At 47.6% G+C, this 24,492-nt stretch overlaps 2 protein-coding genes across 3 annotated transcripts in view; one reads left to right on the forward strand and one right to left on the reverse strand.

Annotated features, from left to right (window-relative positions):
* The first annotated feature begins 4,092 nt into the window (after positions 1 to 4,092).
* Positions 4,093 to 11,629, forward strand: NIPAL4 (NIPA like domain containing 4). 2 transcript variants are annotated; one of them, XM_036391767.2, is made up of 7 exons: positions 4,093 to 4,129; positions 5,803 to 6,051; positions 7,932 to 7,988; positions 8,914 to 9,004; positions 10,163 to 10,323; positions 10,422 to 11,005; positions 11,431 to 11,629. In XM_036391767.2, exons 1-7 carry the CDS (start codon positions 4,093 to 4,095, stop codon positions 11,440 to 11,442), a joined length of 1,191 nt encoding a protein of 396 aa, XP_036247660.1. In that variant the 3' UTR covers positions 11,443 to 11,629. The 2 variants fall into 2 exon arrangements, with proteins under 2 accessions (XP_036247660.1, XP_036247659.1); XM_036391766.1 differs by lacking the exon at positions 11,431 to 11,629 and having other exon boundaries at positions 10,422 to 11,026.
* Positions 11,630 to 12,546: 917 nt separating this feature from the next.
* ADAM19 (ADAM metallopeptidase domain 19) overlaps positions 12,547 to 24,492 on the reverse strand; it is a 32,924-nt gene continuing 20,978 nt past the window's right edge. The window contains 13 exon segments of the mRNA XM_036391873.1: positions 12,547 to 14,890; positions 15,632 to 15,778; positions 17,133 to 17,339; positions 18,730 to 18,796; positions 19,021 to 19,153; positions 19,255 to 19,363; positions 19,861 to 19,925; positions 19,928 to 19,940; positions 20,487 to 20,679; positions 21,317 to 21,425; positions 21,742 to 21,937; positions 23,157 to 23,246; positions 24,079 to 24,256. Of these exon segments, the coding sequence (XP_036247766.1) occupies positions 14,816 to 14,890; positions 15,632 to 15,778; positions 17,133 to 17,339; positions 18,730 to 18,796; positions 19,021 to 19,153; positions 19,255 to 19,363; positions 19,861 to 19,925; positions 19,928 to 19,940; positions 20,487 to 20,679; positions 21,317 to 21,425; positions 21,742 to 21,937; positions 23,157 to 23,246; positions 24,079 to 24,256 (1,582 nt within the window). The 3' untranslated portion in view covers positions 12,547 to 14,815.

Consider the following 24,492-nt stretch of genomic DNA (forward strand, 5'->3'; position numbering starts at 1 on the left):
CTCCCATCAAGATTTCTCTATTTTTTTTTCTCTTTTTTTTTTAATTTTTTAACTAATTTTAGCTGCTGCGTCATGGACACCCCAGTTCTCACCCAGTCCTATGAAGTGCTGAGAGCTCACATGGTCTCACTGGAGCCAGAAGCAATTCCTGCTTTGAGTATCAGGGTCCAAGGCTCTGAATTTTGAACAACCAGCCCTAAGGGAGCAGTATCAAAGATACAGGTCCCTATCTTTCTTCTTCCTAATGCTCCTAAATATGTTTACATCTCCAGATAAAAGTGTGCTTCCTCAGTGGAGAGAACAAGTCATTAATGACTGTTTTATTCTTTCAATAGTTGAACAAAATTACCCTTTCTGTGACCCCCTCTGCGAGTCAGGAGTGCCTTTCACATGCAGCTTTGCTTGATTTAGAGTTCTGATGCAAACGCCTCCAGATAAGAAGTCTGCAAACAAACGATCTGCTGATTACGTGTCACTTCACCCACCGCTGTCCATCACCAGCCCACCACTCCTGCTCTGCCAACATGTGGCTTTGTGGGGCCACAGTGACCTGGATAAAGTATTTAGCAACCCTGGGAGAAAGGAGCTGGGGTGTATTTTATGGCCCCATGACCCTGGATCACTCAGCTCAGACCCACAGGTGCGTGCACTGGCATGGGGAGGGCAGAACTGCAGGGGTCGGAGCCCACCCTGGCCTAGGCAGGCTTGGGAACTGGCTCTGTGGGTGCTGTCTAAACTCTGGTGGCACCAAATGACAGCCTCAGCCACTGCAGACATGGTTACCTTGAGACAGGCTGAATTAAAAGCTGTCTGCTCATCAAAGGTCAATCTTTCAAACTTTGGGCATCCTTTCATGTAGTGCTGCAATCATCCAACACCAGGCAATTCCCTTAACCCCTACCTTATCAAATCATTGCCAGAAAAAGGGTTCACCCTCTCTTTGAAGCAGCAAACAGCTGCTTGGATCTCTAAAATGATACAAAGCCAGAGCAGAATATTACAAAGCTGTTCAGAAACTTTCCACAGAAACCATGCCTAGCAGACATCCAAGGGCAAAAGTTTCCATCACCTGTTAGCAGGATACTTCCACCATTATTTTTAACAGAGGACAGTTGGCACTCAGTAGTTTTCCATCACTTTTTCCAGAACAGAAGAGATGAGCACACAAGAGCAGAGGAAAGAGCAGCCTTTTGATGTTGCTGGAGAGGTTATTTGCATGCAAAGCTGCCTTGTTCTGCCCCCCGGATTCCAGTCAAGGTTTTGGCCTGGAAACCAGTATTTCAGGAGGAACTGCATTGCTAAAAGATGAGCTGCTATGGAAGACTCCCTGATTTCTGATGAGTTATTTTTAAGGCAGCATCTGATGTGAGTATCAACCCGTGAGGTCATAGCTTGGAGCTAAATTCCCTTAATTACAGCCTTCCCATTAAAATTAGGATATGAAGCAATAAAAGAGGCATTGGCTGCATCCCTGCTTTATTGTTATCAGTCTCAACTTGCCCTTGACTAAGCACAGAAGGCTCCATGCCAACCCTACCTGGCTCTTTACTCCCATATTGCTGTACACAGCCCTGCTAAATCCTTCAAATGCAACTCCTGTGACTTGGTGATTTCATAGCCTGCACCCCCCGCAGTCCCTGTGCCAGGAAGAAGGAAATACGTGACACACTTGGATCCATGGCTGATTTCAAAATCTGACTGCAGCTTCTCCCCCTCAGTGATGGCACCCAGGCATGCTCCCTCCACAGTGTCTGATAGAGCCAGCTCACACTGCAGTGTCCCCTCCTTTTGGGGACATTTTGCTCATCATGTCTCTCTTCCCAGAACTTAGAATGGCTTCTCGTGGAGGTCTCACCCCATGTCAAATCTGGCAGAAGTGGCCCACAGGCTCAAATTTATCTTTGGGGATGAAAAGGAATACATAAACATACATGTATGTGGTCACATCAGCCCTTTTCCTTTAGGAAATCAAGCTGACAGGACAAGGTAAAGATGTGGCCCAAAGTGCCTTTTTTTTTTTGCCTGCACCATGCTGTGGCAGGAATGCATGAAGCTGCACCATGACCAAAAGGATTATTTCAACCCCAGATCCCTTCCATAAAAATTTGCTGCCTCCTTCACACCCCTTTGTGCACAGTGAGCACAGATGTCAACAACACTCATTGAAAAAGCTTGGAAATTATTTTGGACACAGTTTAACTGCCAATAACCACACCACAATTAGGCCTCCCTGGCTACAAGCAAGATCTCAGGGTGTTGGAAAAGGTCCAGCAAAGGGGACAGCCCCAAGCACCAAAGTGAACAGGCAGAGCAAGAGCAGCCTGTGAGGGGACGGGGACATGAACTCCCCCAGCCAGCAAACACAGCAAATACTTGTCCCACTTCACCATCACACTGGTTTTCTACCCAGCCCTGTATTCACCCGTTGCATGAATAGCTCCTAACCAGCATCAGCCAGTAAATTTACACAAGAGAGGCCAAATCCCACCATCATTATCGTGCCCAGGGTCTTGTCCCTTTTGGTTGCATAATAAATAACAGCAGCAGAAGTTGCTCCAGGAACACTGATAAATTAGCACAAGTTTCATTTCCTACTTCAAAACCTGCTGCCATATGATTTGGATTGATTATCAAGTGCCCTGTCATAAAGGGGAGGATGTGGGATTTGGCTGGCACAGTCTCTCCCAGCCAGTGACCCACAGGACTGTGATGGATGAACAGACTTGATTAAAATCAAATGACTCACAAAGCACTTGAGCATTACATTTCTCTTTGCTGGAGAAAACAGTTGTTCAGAGATAGGATCAGGCACTGAATGAAGGCGTCATGAGGTATTAGCAATGCTGCAGCCTGATGGTCTTAGGGCAATTCCTGTAGTAACAGGCGATTTATTTTATGGAGGGGGGAAAAAAAGCAAATTTTCAGACATGTTCAATTCCTGCAAATCTTGTATCTTTATATTGCCTTATGACAGGGACCCTTTCTACCTATAAATGTGGGCTTGCTGAAGCAAAGCTCTTGTTTCACTATTGGTTTTATTTACCTCTGTTGACCTACAGCAGAGCCGGGCAACGAAAGGACTTTTCTATCAGCAATAGGTTTCTGTGTACACACAGCCACTGAGCACAAATGCAGGAAGGGAGGTCGGCAGAGGAGGATGGGGATGAAGGCAAAACTGGTGTTCCACACACTCTGAAACATTCACACACCAGAATCAGCAAGGGAGGCTTTGGCTGCCTGGGAGGGGGAGTTGATGGAGATTCCTCTTCTCCAGTCTGAGCAAACCAAGTGACCTCAGTGGCTCTTCACATGGCTTCTCCTCCAGACCCTTCACAATCTCCGTGGCCCTCCTTTGGATGTTCCCTAACAACTCTGTATCCTTCATATACTGTTCAGCCCAAAAGGCTGAAAAATACCTCAAAGCTCGAGTCCCACCATTAACCTGGCATTGCCATCCACATTTCTCTCGTTTAATTTCTATTTCCACCACGCCTGTGTTCAGCCCCCGGCTTTGCACACCCCCTGAGCACACCTGGGCTCACACACCTCCGAGCCACCTCCTGCTGCCCCAGAGCCTTCTCCAGTCCCTGCAACGAGGAAAACACCTTCCAAAGGAGAAATCCAGCGGCAGCAGCCGCGTCCCGGCTCTGTGCCAAAGGACAGAGCCCCCCGGAGATGCCACCGCACCGACCGGGCAGGCGGGGACGGGGACAAGGGCTGGGAGGATGGGGACAAGGGCTGGGAGGAACTGGGAGGATGGGGACAAGAACTGGAGGAACTGGGAGGATGGGGACAAGGACTGGAGGAACTGGGAGGATGGGGACAAGGGCTGGGAGGAACTGGGAGGATGGGGACAAGGGCTGGGAGGATGGGGACAAGGGCTGGGAGGAAGTGGGAGGATGGGGACAAGGGCTGGGGATGCGGGGCTGGCGCAGGGGACCGTGCAAGGCTCCCCAGGGCACTGCGAGCGCTCCCAGCGAGGGGCCGGGCCGGGCCGGGCCGGGCCGCGCCGGGGGAGGAGCGGGGCGGGCTCAGGTGTGCCCGGCCCTGCCCTCGGCCCGGGATGCGCTGAGCGGCCGGAGAGCGAAGGCAATGGAGCCGCTGGAGACGAACAGCAGCTGCAGCAACGGTGGGTGCAGCCCCGGGGCAGCGGGACTGGCCCGGCTCGGCCCCGCTCGGAGCGCCGGGACCGGGCCGGGACAGGACCGGGCTGGGTCCGGGGCTGGGTCCGGGTTCGGGACAGCGCGGCCGCTCCGGCTCCGAGCCTGCCGCACCCCTCGACCTCATTCCCTGGCTTTGGGGCTATCCTCTGTCCCTCTGTCACTGCTCTGCTTTGGGCGGCTCTTTCTTCTTTCTTCTCTTTCTTTCTTTTTTTTTTTTTTTTTTTTGTTTTGTTTTTTTTTTTTTTTTTTGAGGTCTGTATAGGAATGGGGAAACTCGAGCAGCCGGCAGCACGCTCTGCCAGCTCGAGAGTGCACGGAGAAGGCAGGAGTTGGGGTTTTTTTTTTCCCTTAAGGATTGCTTAATCCAGTCGGTAATCACCTCATCCCGCTGCCTTATGCTTGTACCTTGTGGAGATTTTCACCCAGCCGAGGAGGCAAGTTCCCCCCTTATTCCCCAGGAAATATTTCCACGATCAAAAATGTTTTTCCTAATAGGAAAAAAAAGTATTATTAGGGAACCCTTGGAAACTCATCTAGGAAGTCACTGCTATTTTTTCCTTTAGAAAAACGTTTATAGCCAGTTCAGATCCAAAACCTCAGCTGTGTGTGCTGGGGCCAGGGATTGCAGATACTTAAGATCTAAGCCAGGCTCTGGTTCAGGAAAAATGTGGGGCCCATGCCCAGGCTCCTGACACTACTGGGAGCAGTTTAGCCATTCCACACTCCTGCCTGCAGAGACACAAACACTTGCTTTATAATTCCTATGTGAGCTCAGGGGAAAAAAAAAAATTGAAGTCTTTCACTACAAAGAGACTTTTGTACTCCACCTGGCTGCTCTGTTCCTCATGGTCACAGTCACACCATCTTTACTACACTTGGAGTAAAGATTGCGATAGAAAGATGTGCTGGGTGTGGTAGGAGTGTCAGAGGAGGAAGAAACTCAGCAATTTCCCACCCCCACACACCAACACACCTTGGCCAGAGCCACAGGGCTGCAGTGCTTTTGGTGTTAACAGCAGAACACTGCCTGCTCTCAGTCCCTCCACACTGGCATGACTGGGTTTGCTTTAGGAGCTCTCAGGGAACCTGCAAATAGGTAGAATAAAACCATTGAACAGTAGAGGAAATGAATTGTCCAAGATGAATCTGATGTTGTCTTATGACACAGCTCAGCACACAGAGTAGGAACAGATGCCCAGTTACAGTGTTGGCATCACTCCACATTAAACCCAAAGTTACAACAGCAGATGAGCTGGTAGGTGTGAGGATTAGTTGGCTGGAAAGCACCAAAGCCTTTGGATCAGCAAGGTTAAGTGTTGATAAGGCCTAGTTTAACTCCATAACATTGGAGTTATGGTGGAGAGACTCTGCTTATATATTTGGAAATTCAAATTATTTTTAGAGGTCCTTGTAGACTCATTCACTGTCAAAGAGATGCTTGAACTGCAGGCCATAAATCTGTCAGACAACACCCTGCTGTTTTATTTCCACGTGTGAGTAAAGAGGTGTCCTGAGCTTTGGGTGTTGTTAGGGTGACAGCATGGGTGGCTGTGCAGAGGGACACCTGGATGAGCCTAGGGGAGGAGGGACACTGTTGATAGTCATTAATTTGTCAGTGATTTGCTGTTCTATCTCCAAGGGTCTCTGATCACCCTTTCGTGCCTTTCCCACCGGGTCGTGTGCCAAGTGATCAGCAGTGCTGTCCCAGCTGACTCTGTCCTGGACAATGGGACTTCAGACAGCTCCTGGATAACTCGGCTGGAAAACAACTATGGATTCTACATTGGCCTGGGCTTGGCTGTCTTCTCCAGCTTCCTCATCGGGAGCAGCGTCATCCTCAAGAAAAAGGGACTGCTAAGGCTGGTGGAGAAGGGAGGCACCAGGGCAGGTAAGGCTTTCATGGGGGCAGGAGGGGGAAGGACCACTTGTTCCTAGGAATACACACACAGTCCAAATTTCAGCGCTCCTGAGGCAAGGGGACACCTCTGGGTACAGTCAGTCTTCCATCAGCAATGTAAATAGGAGCTTTTGTGGATGCATCTTTGTGTGTGAGAGCCAGACAGCAATGCTATGTGGGAGCTGAGGAGCTACTTTACAGGCCTGGCGTTGAAAGGAGTTAATTTACAGTCTCTGTATTGGAAAGGAGCTAATTTACAGAGCCCTGCACTGGAGGAGCTCAGCTAAAAGCAGTGTTCTCCTGCCTGGCACCACAACTAGCAAGGGAGGGTCCTGTGAGATCAGAGGTGTCCCCACAGCAGAGCAGTGCGCGCCCATCGCTCAGGCCAGGAGCAAGCAGAGTGCTCAAAGCTCTTTGAAAAGGGTCCCTTTGCACACAGCTGCAGCTCACAGCCATGCCCCAGCCCAGAGCAGCACAGCCCTGACCCCCCTCTTGCTCTCAGTGAAGCACCAGGCAGCTTTGGCACCAGGTCACCGAGCTGAGGAGCTCCAGGTGCTTGGATTGCAAGAGAGTGTGAATGCAGGACAGACAGGCTCTGTGGGAGCTCTGTGGTTGCAGAAGGGATCCTTTGGAGCTCTGTTGCACAACAACCTGCAGATAACTTTCCTCTAGCACCAGGCTCTCAGGGCGAGGCGTGTGTTTATGTGTACACACACATATATATATATGGATGGGCAGTGGTGGAGCAGCACTGCCTAGAGCAGAATTGCACTGTGGAATTGGACACATCCCATCAGCATTGCAAACATGCTCCAGCAGCAGGGTAAGTCCTACCTGGCAGCTGACCTACTTGCATAACTGCAAAACAGAGCAATGGTAATTAAAATACTGCTGCTTCCCAGTTCTGGCCTAGGAAACAGTTCTTAAATAATCTTTCAGATTAAATAAATATCACCGTCCCCATTGTACTTTGTGCCCATATGGGGACACAGAGGCATGGAATGATGAAGTGACTGTCCAGAGACAGCCAGCAAAGCTGCCAACAGCAGCTGAGCCACCAGGCAGTCTCAGGTCCATCTCCATCCTCTGTCACTGGGCTGAACACAGATGGGTTTGCTTTTTGACATTATACTTGCACAATGAAATATCAGTCTGCTTCAACTGTAGATGTCTCTCTCCTCCTTCCCTCCATGAGCTCTTCCCACAGCAGAGCCAAGCGAGTAAAACAAGAGCAAACTCCTCCCTGTTTTTTAGAATGTCTAACATTCTGAAAGGAATTAGAGATTAATGACAGAAAATTGCAGCTGACAGAAAGAGTTCTTGGGAAAAACCCTGACCAAGCAAAAAGACCCTAAAACAAATAAACCAGCAATTTCTGAGGAATACCAGAGCATAACATTTGAACTCCAGCCTTTATGGAGTGGTTGAGGAATCAGAAGAGGCTGAACTCTAGCAAAAGATTTTTCCCTGTGTCCTGAAATCTTCCTGTTCAACTCTTCACTGCCCCTTGTCCCATCTTGCCCTGTAATCTCTCAGTCCCAGGGTGTCACCCCTGCCATGTGAGCACATCACTTTTCTCCAAGGCAGGTTAAACACTGCTGTACTGACAGCTTCAGTTGGGTCAGATTTATCAAAAACATTGGCTCTCCCTGACCCAGCAAAATCAGGGGTCACCATGTCAGCAGGCTCAAACTCCTTGTGTCCAACAGCCTGTGGCTTAGGACCAGAATTGGATTAGCTCCAATTAGCTCCAGTCTATTCTTCCCTGTTACACTCTTCCCCTTGCAATTTATCCCTCTCCAAAGGGACATTCTCATCTCTTGCTCTGAAGAATGTGGCTGTTAACTCCTGCATGTGCTTTTCTTCCCCAGGAGATGGAGGCCATGGCTACCTAAAGGACTGGCTCTGGTGGGCTGGCTTGTTAACCAGTAAGTAGGAGCTGTTTCCCTGGGTTTGCAGCTTTTCCAGGGTCTGTCCCTGTGAATGAGGTGTAGAACAAACTGAGCGTGGTGCTTAAAGCCTGTTTTCTGCCGAGTTCCCCCATCCTCAGCAGAGGTTCCTCAGGGAGAGGAGAGGCAGTGATCCCTGCAGGATCTCCCTCTCCATCCTCCTGCAGGACTGGCAGGACCTGCTAGCTCAGTTTTACCTGATCAAAAGCAAGAAAAGCCAAGTTTTAATAGGGCAGCTGGCAAGTCTGCCTGTGTACCAGGCACAGGGCAAACAGCCTCCCCTGAGTGCCTGGGGGAGCAGGGCACTGGAGTTTCCTGCTGCAGCGCAGGGAGATAACAAAGGAGTGTTGTTAGTAGCACCTCCTTCCTTGAAAAAACTTGTTTTCCCTTAAAATCTTTATTTCCTGCTTGTATCTCCTAAAATGGGACTCGAAGCTGCACAGAGAGAAGCAGATTTTAGAAGAGGCCGTTTCAGAGCCCTCTTTTCTGCCTCTCACCCTGGCAGCTGCAGCTCAAGGTGTCCCCACCTGGCTCTGCCCTCACTGCTCAGGGACAGGGACAGCCCAGCCAGAGGGGCACCACAGCCCCAAGGACAGGGTGTGGAGCTGTCCTTAGCCACCCCTGCCTCGTTACCCCCACACAGCCTGGCTGGGCTGGGGGCTCCTGAGCCCCGACCTGGCCAAGCCCTGGCACCCCCAGCCCTTCCCATGGAGGGGTTCCCTTCTCCAGGGGTCCTCTTTTAATTTGAAATAGATTTTCACCCACTGTCTGCCCCTGTTTAGCAGCAGGATGAAACCCCCAGCATAAAACCCAAGTGGCATCTTGCTGGTTTGCAAGCCCCCAAGGGAAAATGCAGAAAGTGCTCTGTAACTCACTGGTATTTATTTTTCTTGTGTTTGTTTAGTGGGTGGAGGGGAAGCTGCCAACTTTGCTGCCTATGCCTTTGCTCCTGCAACTATTGTCACACCTCTGGGGGCTCTGAGCGTGCTCATAAGGTGATTTTTGTGTCTGTAAATTGAAATTTGCCTTTTTTTTTTTCTTGTTTGCCTGTTTGACTTGTAAAAATAGACTTGAAGGGATACTAATATGATTTATTCTGCCCAAAGTAAAAAAAGTCATAGTATTTTCTAAAAAACATTTTAACAGTTGTCCTTTTTGAGGGATCACTTGGGAGCCATTGAATTAAGCAGCTTGCCCTTCTGGAAATGCTGGATGTGTAGAGCAACCACATACACTGCAGGTTAAATTATTGCAAATATCTGCATTACTTCATTCCTTATTCCAGCTCTTTAACCACTCAGGACTGGCGGGGTTTTAATGTTTGTTTGTTTTGTTTTGTTTTGTTTTTGTAATCAAGAGTACTAAAAATTTAAAAGGGTCAAAGGGATCAGGCTTGTTTTCAAACTGCCTTTCACCTGCCTTTTATTTTATAATTTCTTAGAGTCCTCTCATGTTGCAGGGTTTTATATTTCTGGCTGTTCCCAAAAGGGCTGAAATCCTATTTCATTTCTTTACTTTTAAATAGGAGATTCCTACCAAAATACATTAAGCTACTTAAGGGTTTATAGAAAGACTGTATTGTGAAATGCATAAGCAAACTGAGAGTTAGGACTGCTCTGGTGTCTTGCCCCAGATTTTTTGGGCAACAACTAGATATTTTTGTAGATAAATCTGTAGCCCCAAAACTTTTGGAGTTTCTGTTTCTCTTTCTAATAGTTCTGATGATTTAGTTAAAATTAACGTAGCTTGTTTGTTGTTAGGTTCAGGTTTTTTCTCTGTTACACTGGCCCTTGAAGTAATTTTCTTGAGCACTAAAAGCTTCATAATGCTCAGCAGCTCCTGAATAATTCTGCCAACCCTGAAAAAATATTTCTGAGGACGTGCTAAAACATTCAGCATTTTTACACCTTGCTGACACAAGAGCTGTGATCTACAGGTCACACCTGCACTCCTGCAGGTTCAGCTGTGATTGTGTATTAACCCACTGGAATCCAACTAATTTACACCAAAATTGTGTCCTTGTATCACATGGAAGCATCCTTAACTTTCCTAGAGTTGCTGCTCCTTCTTTAAAGGAGTGCAGAGCACCGGCTGATGTTTTTCTGTCTGGATGATGTTTTTCTGTCTGGCTGATGTGTTTCTGTCCCATGCAGTGCCATTCTGTCCTCATATTTGCTTGGAGAACGGCTCAACCTGCTGGGAAAGCTGGGCTGCCTGCTGAGCCTGGTGGGCAGCACTGTGATGGTCATACATGCCCCAGAGGACGAGGAGGTCACCACTCTGGAGGAAATGACTTCCAAGCTGAAGGAGCCGGGTACGCAGCCAGCCGTGCTTTCCCTCTTGGGGCCAGGCACTGCAAAGCTCTCCCCATGCCCACTGCTGGAGTTTTGAGTTCTTCTCTCCCTCCTGCAGGTTTCCTGGCTTATGCTGCAATCCTCCTGGCTCTCTGCTTCCTCCTGATCTTCTGCCTCGCCCCCCGTTATGGCCAGAGCAACATCCTCATCTACCTCACCATCTGCTCCGTTATCGGTGCCTTCTCCGTGTCCTCCGTCAAGGGCTTGGGAATTGCCATCAAGGGCTTCTTTGCTGGCCAGCCTGTGCTGCAGAACCCACTGACCTGGATCCTGGTCATCACTCTGGTGGCATCCATCACCACGCAGATCAACTACCTCAACAAGTCTCTGGACATTTTCAACACCTCTTTGGTGTTCCCCATCTACTATGTGCTGTTCACCACCATAGTCATCACCACTTCCATCATCCTCTTTAAGGAGTGGGTCACCATGACTGTGGTTGACATCATTGGGACAGTCTGCGGCTTCCTCACCATCATTTTGGGGGTGTTTTTACTCCATGCTTTCAAAGACATGGATGTCAGTTTTGGGAATTTACCCCAAGTCCTTCAGAACGAACAGCCAGCACCGGTCACCAGAGATGACAAGAACATCCTGATAGAGGTGGACAACTCCAGCATTGCTCCAGAGGACAAACCCAAAGTATTCATGCTCTACACTTAGGGGGTTACATGCAGGGGACTGGAGGCTGGGTGGGTGATGTCAATATTGCAGGTGCCAGGGAAAAATTTCAAAAAGGAAAAGCAGAAAATAAAGCACACAGTGTCTTTTCCAAAGTCAAATCTTTCTCCAGGCTTTTGGACAGGATCTCTGTCATGATGTGGCAGCAAGGAGCGTGTTTAATCCTCCCTGGGCCCTAATATATGCAGCCACTGGAAACAAAATCCTCTAGAAATATGATAGTGCTGTAACAAAGCTCCTCTCTGAGGCCCCTTCCCTCTCTTATTCTTGGCAGGGCTGATGTTTACCCTTCACTCCTTCCCCCGGGTGGCCATTGATGTCTTTGTTTCCAGGCCTTGATGGATCATTGATTAGTGCTTTTTGTCTTTTCTTTGTTTCCTTTCTAGACACTTGCATGAACTCTAAAATAGACACCAGCGTCTGGAGAGGAGGTGAGAGGCAAGGACTGATCGGTGCTACTCAGACTCTGCTCATCCATGTTTAATCACTTGCTCTGCAAATAAGGGGACAAGAATATTGGTGAATATGGGCAAAACATGGTGAATTTTGCAAAAGCTGCTCACTCAGGCTCAGGGCAGGACTCAAGCCATGAAGTGTTTTCACAGAGAGATCTTTTTCAGCTTTTGGTTTTTTGCGAGGTGCAGGAGTTTCCCTGAAGCAGTGTTAATTATTTTTATGGGAGTTTTGTTTGAGTTTTTTGGGGTTCAGCTCTGGTGCCCAGGCCTTGGTGAAGTTGCTGGGACTGACCCAGACCCCAGCTGAAGAAGGGCAATCCCTGCTCAGGCTGGGGAGCTCTGGCAGAGTAAACCCCATGTCAAGAGAAACTCTACCGCTGACTCCAAGACTTCTTGTGACAATTTTTTCAGTCTGAAAGACCAAGTGGCTGTAAATATAAAGTATTTTTTTTTCTCAGGAAATATCTTGAGCTTGGAAAACCCCCCAAATTCTTTGAGCCCCATAAGGTGTCCTGCTGTCCTCTGAGATGCTCACCTGATTATACCTGGGTGTGAGCATCATTGAGTAAATATATTGTGGGGCTTTGGGAGAGAGGACAATGCAATCTCCTATTTTAATAACATTTCAGTGCTATCTTTTTGGAATGTGGAAAGGGAAATAAAGGGTTTTTTCGAAATAAAAAAAAAAAGTTGCAGGTGGATCTGAAATTTTTTCATTACTTCATCTTACAAGTGTAGCCCTAAAGGATAAAGAGGCTGAGGGACAGCTGAGAACAACAGAAAGAGCATCTGGAGCAGAGTAAAACTGCAGCGACCTCCTTTGGTGGCAGAAAATAATCCAAGTCACTCACTCCAGCTTTGGTTTTGGCATCCTAATCAGTGTGATGCTTGGTGCATTTTCTTTTAGAAAATGGCTGTAAATGGGACTCATCTTTCTTCACTCCAGAAATGCATTTCATTAAAGCAATCCTGCCATCCCTGGAGAAATGCCATGTAGAAAATGAAGATTTGAACTGAGATAATGAAATAATAGACAGTGAAAGAGTATTTGTTAATGACAACAAACAAATTTTATTAAAACTAGGCAAAAGGCACAATGAATTGCATTCTTCAAGTATTTGCATAGATGCATAGAGAGCATTGTTGTAAACCATTAACATGTGGACATAGGAGAAAGTGAGATGCATTTGTTATAAGTTCTCCCAAGTAATATTATCTTTCAAAAAATCAGGTTTTACCATCTTTAACTCCTCCTGCAGTTCCCCTGGTCTCAATCACTTAACTTGCACACATGAAAATTTAATAGGACTTACCTAAAACTACCTTTTGGAGATTTTTGTGATATTCCAGCAATAAAGTTTTCTATTAGAGTTTGGGCACGTCCAGTTGTTCTCTGAGCATTGTGTGTCCAGGGGCATTTTTTGAAACCTTGAACCCATGCTCACATGAAATTCAGTGAAAATAATTTTAGTGATTTTTAGTGGCCATTTGCTGAAGATCAGGGGTTGGAGCAGAAGTGCTGCTGCCCTCAGTGAGGGCTCAGCTATGAGATCAAGTTCTTGTGGTTGAATCAACAATTACAGTGTTTGTACAGTCCTGCTGCACTGTGAGCAGCCAAACCTGCCATTACATACCAAGAAACAAGTTTGGGGGTTGTATGAATACACATTTTTAAATGTAATATACCCCAGCTATTGAAAAAGACAAAGATTAGAGAGCTATTGTCTTTTACTTGCCCTGCCTTATTTCAGAAGGAAGTTTTTTAGATTGGTTGTTTTCCAGGCACATAGAAGGTAAGAAAAAGTCTAAAATTGGTAAGATAAGGAATAATCTGTGAGAATTTCAAGACACACCATGTGAACTGTTTCCTTGTGGAGAAAGAGGTAGTAAAGTTGTGAAAACTAATGTGACTTAAGTCATCCTACAGATACACTACTACATATAACTACAAATTTAATGAGTTCTTGGGGTTTATCTGGGATTTCTTTAATGAGTAGATCTTAGGGAAAGAGAACCAGCAAACAAGACTCGTTTTCTTTGTGCCAATAATACAGTTTCTCACATGTGGAGCAGCAGTCATGCTCTTTGAGGATTTGTCCATATAAATCAGACACAAGAGGACTGTTGTAACTGCAGCTCCAGATTTCCCTGTGTTCTCCTAGGAAATAATTTCAAGGAAAAAAAAAAATCTGGCATAACAGAAGGTCTTATTTTAAAATCCTGAGGAAAAAAAATTCCAAAAAACACATACAAAAGCCAAACTATTATGAGAAGAAAAAACTAAATTCATAAGGGAGGGTCCTCAGGGTCAGAACCATCAGCTGCTTAAAGTGCACACAGACAGCTCTCTCCATCCATGGCCTGGAGAAAAAGCCTGGAGTAAGAGAGCTGCCCTACAAAAGCACCATGTGTTGTGTTAATAGTTCAGCTGTCTCACCACCCGGGCATTTTCCAGGTAGGTTTATCAGTGGTCTGGGGAGCAGACAGCCCATGCTGAGTTACACACATCTCCTGCTGCCGGTACCGCGCGCTGCAGAGGGGCCTCAGCACTGCCTTCTGCTGAGCTTCCTGCTGGCCTTCTGCTCTGCATCTGGGCCAGAGCTGCCCTGTCGTACCTTCAGTGTGTCCTAATGACCTGGATTGGAGCTCGTGGGCCCTGCTGGGGCTGCTTTTGGGATTTACAGCACCAAGGCAAGACAAGCGAATGGTTGCAATGTTCCTGCTGAAGAGGGTTACATGGGGAAAATAATGAAATAAAAAATAATCCCCTCTGCTAAAGCTGACCAAAATCCACAGTGGCCCCACAAATTATAGTTCCATGGTTGGCTCCCTGTTGGGGCCCCACTTGCCACCCCCTGTAAACAGAGAATAAACTGAAGAATGTTATCACCAGCTGCTCTCCCCAGAGGCAGTGGGTTCTGTATAGCACCAGTATGCTGCTGCAGCTGCCTGGGGGGGGCTGAGGAAGCCAACAGGGCTCACATGAAAGCCCATCAAGGCCAGCACCTGCACTCACAGCTTGTTCTCCCTGGTAATACTTAAATAACTGATTAAAAACACGTGGAAACCCCCATCACCCCCATCCCTGCAGTGGATATTGCACAACAATATTTAAATACCGTACAAACGAGTCATCCCTACGTGGAAAAGGCAGAGAGGGCCCAGCTGAGCCTGGCGTGTACCTGGGGCACCCCTGCCATGCCTGGTGAGTCACAGAGGGAGCAGGGCTGGGGCAGGAGGAGGGGAACTGAGGCACTGTCCTTGGCAGTGAAGGTGTGAGAGTGTTTTTGGTGATGAAGGCCAGGAACAGGCTGCCTCAGGAATGCCCACGGGAGCCTGGCTGTCCCACGTGCAAGCTGTTCACTGCTCCAGCTCTCCAGGCACCAACACCCTGGGTGAGATGGAAAAAGGGGGAAAGAAGAGGAGTGAGCACTGATGGGAGAACAAGCACCATCCTTGCCCTCTCCTGGAGCTGATGTTAGTCTGTCTGCACAGCCTGTCTGCATCCACAGCCCAGTGCATCACATGGAACTCTCCCACAAGGAGGTTCCTGCAGTTTTCTCCATTTCCCACAGCTGGCTTCCAGTATATTGCAGGCCGGAGACACATAACTGTGCTGTGTGGAGATGTTTTGTGTTTGCAGAGCACTGAACTCAGTGCCTAGAAGTCCCTTATTAAGTCCTGTATTCAGGATATTTTTGTGCAACCCTCCCTGCAGAGAATGCATCTCCTTAGCCACAGCTAGAGAGGCTGGAAAGAATTTTTGTTTTTTACTGGAATCTTCAAGTCTTGTGTGAATCTTCATGTTTTGCTGCTCTTCACTAACACTTCTGGGTCCCACAGCCCTTGACCCCATTGCTCTGCCCCACTCACACAAATGCCTTGCCTGAGGAAGTGTTCAGGGCTGTGGAGGACTGAATTCACTGTTTTGCTCAACTTTTTAAATTCTTAATATGAAACAGGTAAAACCAGAGACCCCTACAATAAAGGTGACCAAGCCACAGCCTCTCTGCATCCACCCCCCTGTGCTGTGCACTAAGGTGTTCTGCAGGCTGATATTCCCTTTGGAGTGTTTTTATTCCCCAGGGGTGAATTCCAGGTGGTGCTTCCCACCACCCTTCCCAGTGCCTACCTCTGCCACAGGCTGGAGGTGCCCAGGGGCTCTGCTGTGCCCAGGGGGCAGTGGTACAGCAGGGCTGCTCCCCTGCCAGCCTCTGGACCTGGATGGGATGGGATTCGCTGGCAGAGCTCTCTGGGGTGGCCGGGGCCTTGAAATATCCTACAGAGGAAAAAAATAGTTTTGAATTTAAACCTTAAGTTTTGGAAGTAATAGGTAACCTGTGTTCCAGAGCCTTTTTAATTAGTCACTTTAACTGATGCACTTCATGGCTGGAAGCAAGTTCCACACACATACACTCAGTGTTTGTTTGCCTATACAATGCCTGTAAACACTATATATGTGCATGTTCTTGTGCCCATACAAACACACACGGACCCACAAGCAGTTATTATTTGTTTGTGCACACAGCTGTCCCTAATAGGATGCTCAGAGCATTATATTTTCCATTCATCTAATGAATTTCAGTGGAAAGCATGTCCCAGGGAGAGAAGTCACCCCCACAAGAGCCAATTGCCTGTTGTTGCTCAGGCTCTGTGCTAAGCTGCTGCCTTACAGGTGTTGATTTAACAAACACAGCTGCACTCATGACTTGGAGGGCACCCAAAACCTCTGCAGTCTCCTCAGACTATGCATAAAGGCAATGCTTGATGGCTTGGGGATCTATTGCTCTCCAAGGATCTTGCCCTGTGACTCCAGGAAGGACAAGGCAGACTAAATTCCACTGACTGCCAGGTCTGAAGAGCTGCTATAGGAATAGCAAGAGAGCAAATCTGGCAGACGCTGCAAACATCCAGGAAGGCCAATGCAACAAGCAAAAAGTGACATTAATTATTTTCCCTTTGTCTTGCCCAACTCGTGGCTCTCCACTAACCCAGAAACAGCCAGGTTTGTTGTGGAAATCCTATGAGAAGTGTTCCATCTCATAAGGGTGACTGAGATAAAGAGACTGGATGTGTTGAGAGGGAACACAAAGGAGATCATGGGGAACTTGTCAACAAGCAGCTGGGAAGGATACCTATTCCTTACTGACAGCACTCAGCTTCCTGCTTTTGTTTTAGTTTTCTTTCCTGCTGAAGTGCCGGCTGTTCACGGGAACAATGGACTAGAAACAAACCCCATTCCCTAAGATTTTGCTCCACAGGGTTTGTTTTCCTCTATGTCCTTCAGAGAGAGACTGCATGGGAACCAGTCTCCCCCTACCTGCTGTAGCTGGCCCTTTGCTTCTTTGAGGGCCCCAATATAATAATATTATTTTGCAAAATGGGTTGATGTCAGTCTTAGTGATTTACCATCTCTCCAATAAGAATGTGGGGTCCATAGTAAGTTTAGAACAGAGCTGCCAGCAAAAGAATAAATATTTCCTTTTAGCCTTCAAAATGACCTCGTGGACAGGAAGCTCACATAAGATGGGGTCAGGTTGGGTCAAGACTAACAGTTCCCCCAGGGTGAGAGGCCTCACCAGAACAAACCTGCCATCAAACAGCACCTACAGGACAGCAGCACGAGTCCATACCTGAGAGGTTGGAGGTTTGGGAGCAGGGGGTGCTGGCCTGCTCGGGGGTGTCCTGTGGGGAATGTCCTTGGGAAGCTCCGGCCCCACAGGCTGCCCCCTGCTGCAGCTCTGGCTGCCAGGGAAGGGGGGTGGCTGCTGCCTGCTCATCTGGAGCCCTGGAGCTTGCTGAGAAGGAGGCTTGGGTGGGATTTCAGGGAAGCCAATCACCTGTGCAGAAAAAACCACAAATCCTCATGTATTTCCACTTCATACCACCCTTTGTACTCGCTGCGACACTTCTGAGGATCTACATGAGGTCTCTGAGCCACAGAGTGGAAAATATTGCCTGCAACACCCGTATATGTGTGTGTGTGTGTGTGTGTGTGTGTGTGTGTGTGTGTGTGTGTAAAACCAGTATGTGTGTGTGTGTGCAACACCAATATGTGTGTGTGTAAAACCAGTATGTGTGTGTGTGTAAAACCAGTATGTGCGTGTGTGTGTGTGTGTGCGCGTGCGTATGTGTGTAAAACCAGAATGTGCGTGTGTGCAGCACCAGTATGTGTGTGTGTAACACCAGTATGTCTATGTGCAACACCAGTATGTGTGTAACACCAGTGTGTGTGTATAACACCAGTGTGTGTGTGTAACACCAGTATGTGTGTGTGTATAACACCAGTATGTGTGTGTGCAACACCAGTATGTGCGCGTGTGTGTGTGCATGTGTGTAAAACCAATATGTGTGTGTGTATGTGTGTAAAACCAGTGTGTGTGTGTGCGTGTAAAACCAATATGTACATGTGTGTGTATGTGTGTAACACCAGTATGTGTGTGTGTGTGTAACCCCAGTATGTGTGTGTGTAACCCCAGTATGTGTGTGTGCAACACCAGTATGTGTGTGTGTAACACCAGTGTGTGTGTGTGTGTAACCCCAGTATGTGTGTGTGTAACACCAGTATGTGTGTGTGTAACCCCAGTATGTGTGCGTGTAACACCAGTATGTGTGTGTAACACCAGTATGTGTGTGTGTAACCCCAGTATGTGTGTGTGCAACACCAGTATGTGTGTGTGTAACACCAGTATGTGTGTGTGTGTAACCCCAGTATGTGTGTGTGTAACACCAGTATGTGTGTGTGTGTGTAACCCCAGTATGTGTGTGTGTAACACCAGTATGTGTGTGTGTAACCCCAGTATGTGTGTGTGCAACACCAGTATGTGTGTGTGTGTCTGGTAGGTGTTGGTTAGATGGACTGGGACAACTTGGGATCATGAGGCAGAAATGGAAATCAAGAGAACAGAGTAATCCAGGCATCAGTGTGACACCTGCAAATAAACCCAGGGTTTGCCATTTCTCCAGTTTTGAGATGGGGGATGTGACAACAAAGGATTCAGCAGGAGAGACAAGCAGCCACAGGAGCCTGGTCAAATCCCAGCTCCTGCCTTTGAGGAAATCTCCAGGAGCAGGTGCTACACTCAGCTACCACTGACTTTCAGCCAGGGGTGATGTCTGCCTCCTTTTCCCATCCTTTGATAAAACCATTCCCTAATTCCAGGGAAATCCCATCCCACACCTTGGGGCAGCTGCATCTCTGTCCTGCAGGTGGAAGGACCCTGCCCCTACCTTCCTCTGCTGCTGGGGGGTTCTCAGCTTGAAGGCAGGGTTTGCATGCCCAGTTCCAGAGGTGTCACTGACAATGAGAGAAACAAAAAGAAGGGTGTTAATGTCTTGATATGTTTTCTCCTTTATTTTCCTGTATTTACTATTTTATCTTCACTGGAGTGAAAAAATGAGAAGCCAATAGTGACTACACCAACAAATCAATTTAGTGACATTCCTCACAGCATTTGCAATGTCTCTTCTGTCCTGGCAGGAGGGGGGACAAGGAGACAAGGCACAGCACTGGCACCTTACCTGAACTGAGGTGTCTTCTTTAGAGAACAGATGGTAAATTTACTCCAGCATTTCAGGTAATAGAACAAAAAGATTCCTGTGAGGACGAGAATGGGAGCCAGGATTGCCAGAGCTATCACAACTGCTGAAGAACCTGAGGACAAGAAAATGGAGTTTGTTAAATGGAAAACTCTCTGCTCCCAACCAGCTCAAGTCCTTCTGAAGTGGCCCCATAGCAGAGCTGGTCCCTCTCACCTTCAGGCAGAGGGGGACCACTGTCCAAGCTGCCTCCTGTCCCCTCCTTGTTGCAGAAGGGGGGGGCCCAGCCCTGGTCACAGTGGCAGTTCTTGTTGTTGTTGCACACCTGGAGTGGGAAGATTGAGAGATTCAAGTGGAAGCTACTAAGAAACCTGCAAGTGAAAACAAACTCAGCCCTTGCTGAACTAAACACTACAGGAGACACTCCAGTGGGAGCTGAGTGCCTGGAAACTCTTCTCTTCAGGGAGTGGAAGCAATTTGGGATAAACTGCCCTAAATGTTACTTTTTTTCTATGTTTTTTCTTTAGTATGTCTAATACTTTTTATTCAATCTGAACTGGGCTCAGGATATTTTTCTTTAAGATTACTCCTTTTTTTTCATTTATTGCAATTCATATCCCTCCTTAAATCCTATGTCAAAGGGACTTTCATGAACCAGAAAATGCATCAAACAGGAAAGAAATATTCAAATTGATAGCTAAAAAGTCAAAGTCCAGAGCAAACCTAAGGAAGGTATCAGAACTGAGCTGAACAAGCAACCACAGAAGAATGGAAGCCCATCCTGTATCAGCCTGGAATGGAGATTAAAAAGAAGACACTTACTCCATGTCCATGGCACTTCTTGCTACAGCTCTCAGAATCAAAGATGATGGACATGTTCTGGCAGCGCCCTCAAAGCAAACCTGCACAGAAAGCATCCAAAAACTCAGTGTAAGCTCTCTGGGTTAGCTGCCACATCACTGCCTTGTGCTATCTTGTGACTTGGAAATACAACTAATTAACTCCCTGGACAGAGTAACAGGAAATGAATTAAGCTGGTTCCCAAGCAAACTGTTAATCACTACCCCAAATCCCAGTCCTTGGGAGTCAGAGAGAACTGGGAGCTCAGCTGGCCACAGCTTGGCCATGCCCATGTGGCAAGTCCCTGAAGGGGCTCTCACAGGTCTTTGGTTCCAACTGTGTCTCATCCTTAAGCAAGACAACTTCAACCATTTAGCAAATCCTAGATTTAGCACTGGCCCTGAACTTCATCTGGCAGAGACATAAAGCCTTTGGTGTGTGTCCTTCTCCAAAACCTCTAAGGAATTACTTTTCCAACAAATACAGAAACCTCCTAGAAGATCATTAGACATAAAAGATTAATAGCTTGACAACCACAAAGCACATTCTGGGTGGAAAAGTGATACTCTGAGCCTCCCCCAAGCCACTCCAGGCAGAACTGTACCTACATGATGGCTCCCACACTTTGTTCCTGTCAACACCAGGCCAGGGTCCAGCATCTCCTTCTCCTCGCTGTCGGATCTGTACACGTGGGTGCCCCGGCAGCGCTGCCTGTTCACAGTGGTGTCTATGGCCACTGCATTGGGCTGCAGGGGTTTGAAAGCTGAGCTCTGGCACTGGATCTTCCCACATTTAGCATCTCTGATGTCAAAGGAAAGGATAAAGTGATTATTCCTGGCTTGCTGAATGTTTGCGGACATGAGTCCAAATGTAAATTAAAGCAGCAGTGCTGAGTCACTGTTAAACGAGGGATTCAGCTGCACCCCAGAAAAGAGGGTTCAGAGCAAACACAGCATCCAGCCTAATCCCTGGAGGAAGTGTTTGCTCCAAGAGCTCTGTCTAGATTTCTTTTAGAGCCAATGGAGAGAAATATCAATGATGAGATCATGCACCTCCCCAAAAGTTATCTGATGGATACTGATGGTACCACCCCACAGTCCCCATGGGTGGGGGATGTCCCCATGGATGGCTCAACAAAATCAGAATTAAGACTAAAAAGCTTTGACTCACTTATAAAGCTACAATTTATCTTATGGATTTAAAAAATCCCCCTCTTCTGTTGTTTTGGAAGAATACCAACTAGATGTTTGAAAATGGCGAGCTGAGAGCTTCAGCTGTAAAGGCTCCAAGTCCCACAAAGATGCAGCTGGTTTCCCAGAAGGCAGAGGGAGGGAGTGAACCAATGCATGGATCAGTTTTACCTCCTGGCCCATAATTTTGTAACATATAAAAACATCTTCTCCACTGAGCAACCCTGGGCTGCCCCTCTGCTTTGTACCTCATGTCACATTTCCTGTAATTCCCGTAGATGTTCTTCCCACAGTTCCCATAGATGTCTCCAGCAGCATTGACCTTCTCAAAGCAGGCATCAGGTGCTGGCTGTGCTCCTGCATGGGAGAGACTCAAGTGGCTGCTTCATCCCACCCCATGCCAACCACTCACTTGTCCTTTTTCTGGAATGGTTGGAGCAGGGGAAACTTTTTGCTGCCTCCTCCACGTGAGTAAGGCAGGAGAAAAGGCTGCTCAGACTCTGCTGCTGACAGCAGGTATGGAAGGTGCTCCTGCCTTGCTCAGGGTGAGGAACAGCAGGGTGAGGAGCAGCAGGAGCAGAGCATTTGCTGGTTCAAAGGCCAGCAGGTTGTGACTTGCAGGTCCCAGACACCTTGGAAGTACTTGGCAATGTGGTGCAGGCAGTGTCCTTACCAGGCCCCCAGAGCTGCACACACTGGTCCCTGTAGGTGAGGCACATGCCACTGTAGCAGTAAGCCTTTCCTCCATCACAGGCAGCCCCATCCATCTGGTAGGAGTTGGGGGGGCAGAACGGGGACTCGCCAGTGCAAAATTCTGGGAGGTCACAGAGTCCTGACCTCTTCCTGCAGGGAGTTCCTGGGGACATCAGCTAAAAAGAGACAGTGAGGAAAACCCAGAATTATTGCTTGGCTCCTCTGTGGTTTCATGTCTGTAGATAAGGCAGAACCCTGTGTGTGTCACTGTGTCCTCCTTGTCTGAGGGTTTTTGAGGTCAGCAGTGACTCGTGCCTCTGGGACTTCATTAGCTGGGGGAACTGTGTAGAATACAATTAGTGACAATTAATGACTGCATCCCTTCCCCAGGTAGCAATGAGATCATGCATGGAATGTAAGGCTGCCAGACCTCACGGGGACACTGATCCATCTCACTCTCCCCTAGGGTAGGATCCAATTTACCTGAACCATTTCTGACAGATGTTTGTGGAATCTGTTCTCAAAACCCTCCCTGGTTTGGAAAGTTTGTTTCTGTCATTTCTGCTGGAGACATTTTCCTGATGCATAACTTATTGTCTCCCTTGCTTATGAGTTTACTCAGTTCATTCTGCTCTTGTCCACCACACACGTGGAGAACAAAGGGCATTCACAGTCACATCTGGGAGCTTGTTCCAAGTGAGTCCAGGTGGATTTCTGGAAATTGTTTTCCTCATTTTGCTCAGGATAGGTCAGTAAGAGCATGCAGTCAGTGTGCAAACATAAAGATGAGCTTAAGAGAAATGTTTTCCCCATGTTCGTTTTTGAGTTAATTTGTTGTCAAATTTGAGATCTTTGGCTCCAAAACAACAAACACATTTTAACCAGTCATTCTAAGGAAAGATCATTCTAAGAAATGAGGAAAGTCATTCTAAGGAAAGTCATTCTAAGACAAAACTGCTCTTTGCCAGCAGTTTTTCAGCAAACACCAGAGCTAAAGGGATTCAGCTGCACCCCAGAAAAGAGGGTTCAGAGCAAACAAAGCATCCAGCCCAATCCCTGGAGGAAGGGTTGGCTCCAAGAGCTCTGTCTAGATTTCTTCTAGAGCCAATGGAGAGAAATATCAGCTCTGATTTATCCCTGTGTTCAAAGAGGCAGTGTGACTTCACTCCAGCAGCACTCACAGCTCATCTTAAGACACCAGGGGAGTCAATTTAATCAGCCAGAAGAAAGAACCCCACTAGTTTGATTACACTCACGGCTGTTGCACCTGAAGACAAACCAAACCAGGTGAGGAGTTAAACTCCATATTTGGCTGTGTTTTCTCCCCTTCCCCCTCCAGTTTCCAGAGTAACCCCTGTTATTCCCTTTCCTCTCAGGAAAACCCAGGGCCCCCACCTTGCACTGATGGCAGCAGCTGCCATGGGCACATTCAGCACCAGGCTTCAGAGAGCAGGTCCTGGGGTCACAGCAAGGGTTCCTGCAGTCCTGGAAGGCAGAGAAGTGCAGCAGAGTTCACAGGGCAGATCTGAGCAGGCACTGATGTGTTCTCACTCACAGTGGGTCACACACAAAGTAAAACCCTCCCTTCCAGGGTATCTCAGGGTACCCAGCACGAGCTGAGTGCCAGCACTGCACAAGGCCCCTCTGATGGGATACAACTGCTTGTGCTCATCACATCTGGAGAGTCTGGGCTGCTGCTTCCAGCTCCCTGTTCTCTTTTGAGGCAAAGGATGGATTTGCAGAAGTGAGATGCAGTGCTGAGAGAAGCCCCATCCTTAACAGCAGTGGAGCCATAGGTAAAGTGAATTGCTATATGAAGCTGCAACATCTGGAAGAATTTTTTTCACTGCAAGGGTTGTTAAGCATTGGGAGGGGCTGCCCAGGGAGGTGGTGGAGTCACTGTCCCTGGGGGTGTTCAAGAAATGACTGGATGTGACACTCAGTCCTGTGGTTCCTTTGACAAGGTGGTGATGGGTCACAGGTTGGACTTGATGATCTTGGAAGTCTTTTCCAACCTAAATTAATCTGTGATTATGTGACCTAAGATCACTTTTTCATCTCCTTTTCAAATGAAGTTTTAATCACCTCTGTTCAGCCCTGGACCACACCATCCCTGAGTTCTGGGGAGATTGTACCACACACTGTGAAGTCAGATGTAATATTTTAGAACCTTGATTTACATTTATATACAGGGAAGATACTTATGTCTCCTGCAGAAAAAAAAAGCTGATTACAGATCACAAAACTGTATTTTCAAAATACATAATTAAAAAAAATGTGTCCCACTAAACCCCAGACGGTTGGATCTGGATCTTACCTCCACCTCTCCACAGTCACACTCCTCTCCCTCTTCCAAGTAGCCATTCCCACATTTCCCTCCACCATACATTCTCTTGGTGTCTGGCATGTTGGAGAGACACATCCCTCCACCAGACTGCAGATACTTCTCCAGCTCTTGCCTGTTGCACTGGTTGAACACCTTGGGGAATGGGTGCCTGAACAGAGACAGGGTAGAAAAACATGAAGCCAGGTCTGGGCAATGGTTTAGAGAAGCAAAAAGGAGCACATGCAAATCCTGACAAGTGCCAAAGGACACAGGTCTCCCCCTGAAATTCCTGGAGTTGTGCTAAAGCAGGTGGTGATTTCCTGTGCCTGCACTACAAGATTGTTTAATAATATGATTGCCTTACAAAATAACTTTGTAGAACTAAAATATGTTGAGTTATATTTG

The sequence above is a fragment of the Molothrus ater genome, chromosome 15 (assembly GCF_012460135.2).
Source record: "Molothrus ater isolate BHLD 08-10-18 breed brown headed cowbird chromosome 15, BPBGC_Mater_1.1, whole genome shotgun sequence".
NCBI classification, from domain to species: Eukaryota; Metazoa; Chordata; class Aves; order Passeriformes; family Icteridae; genus Molothrus; species Molothrus ater.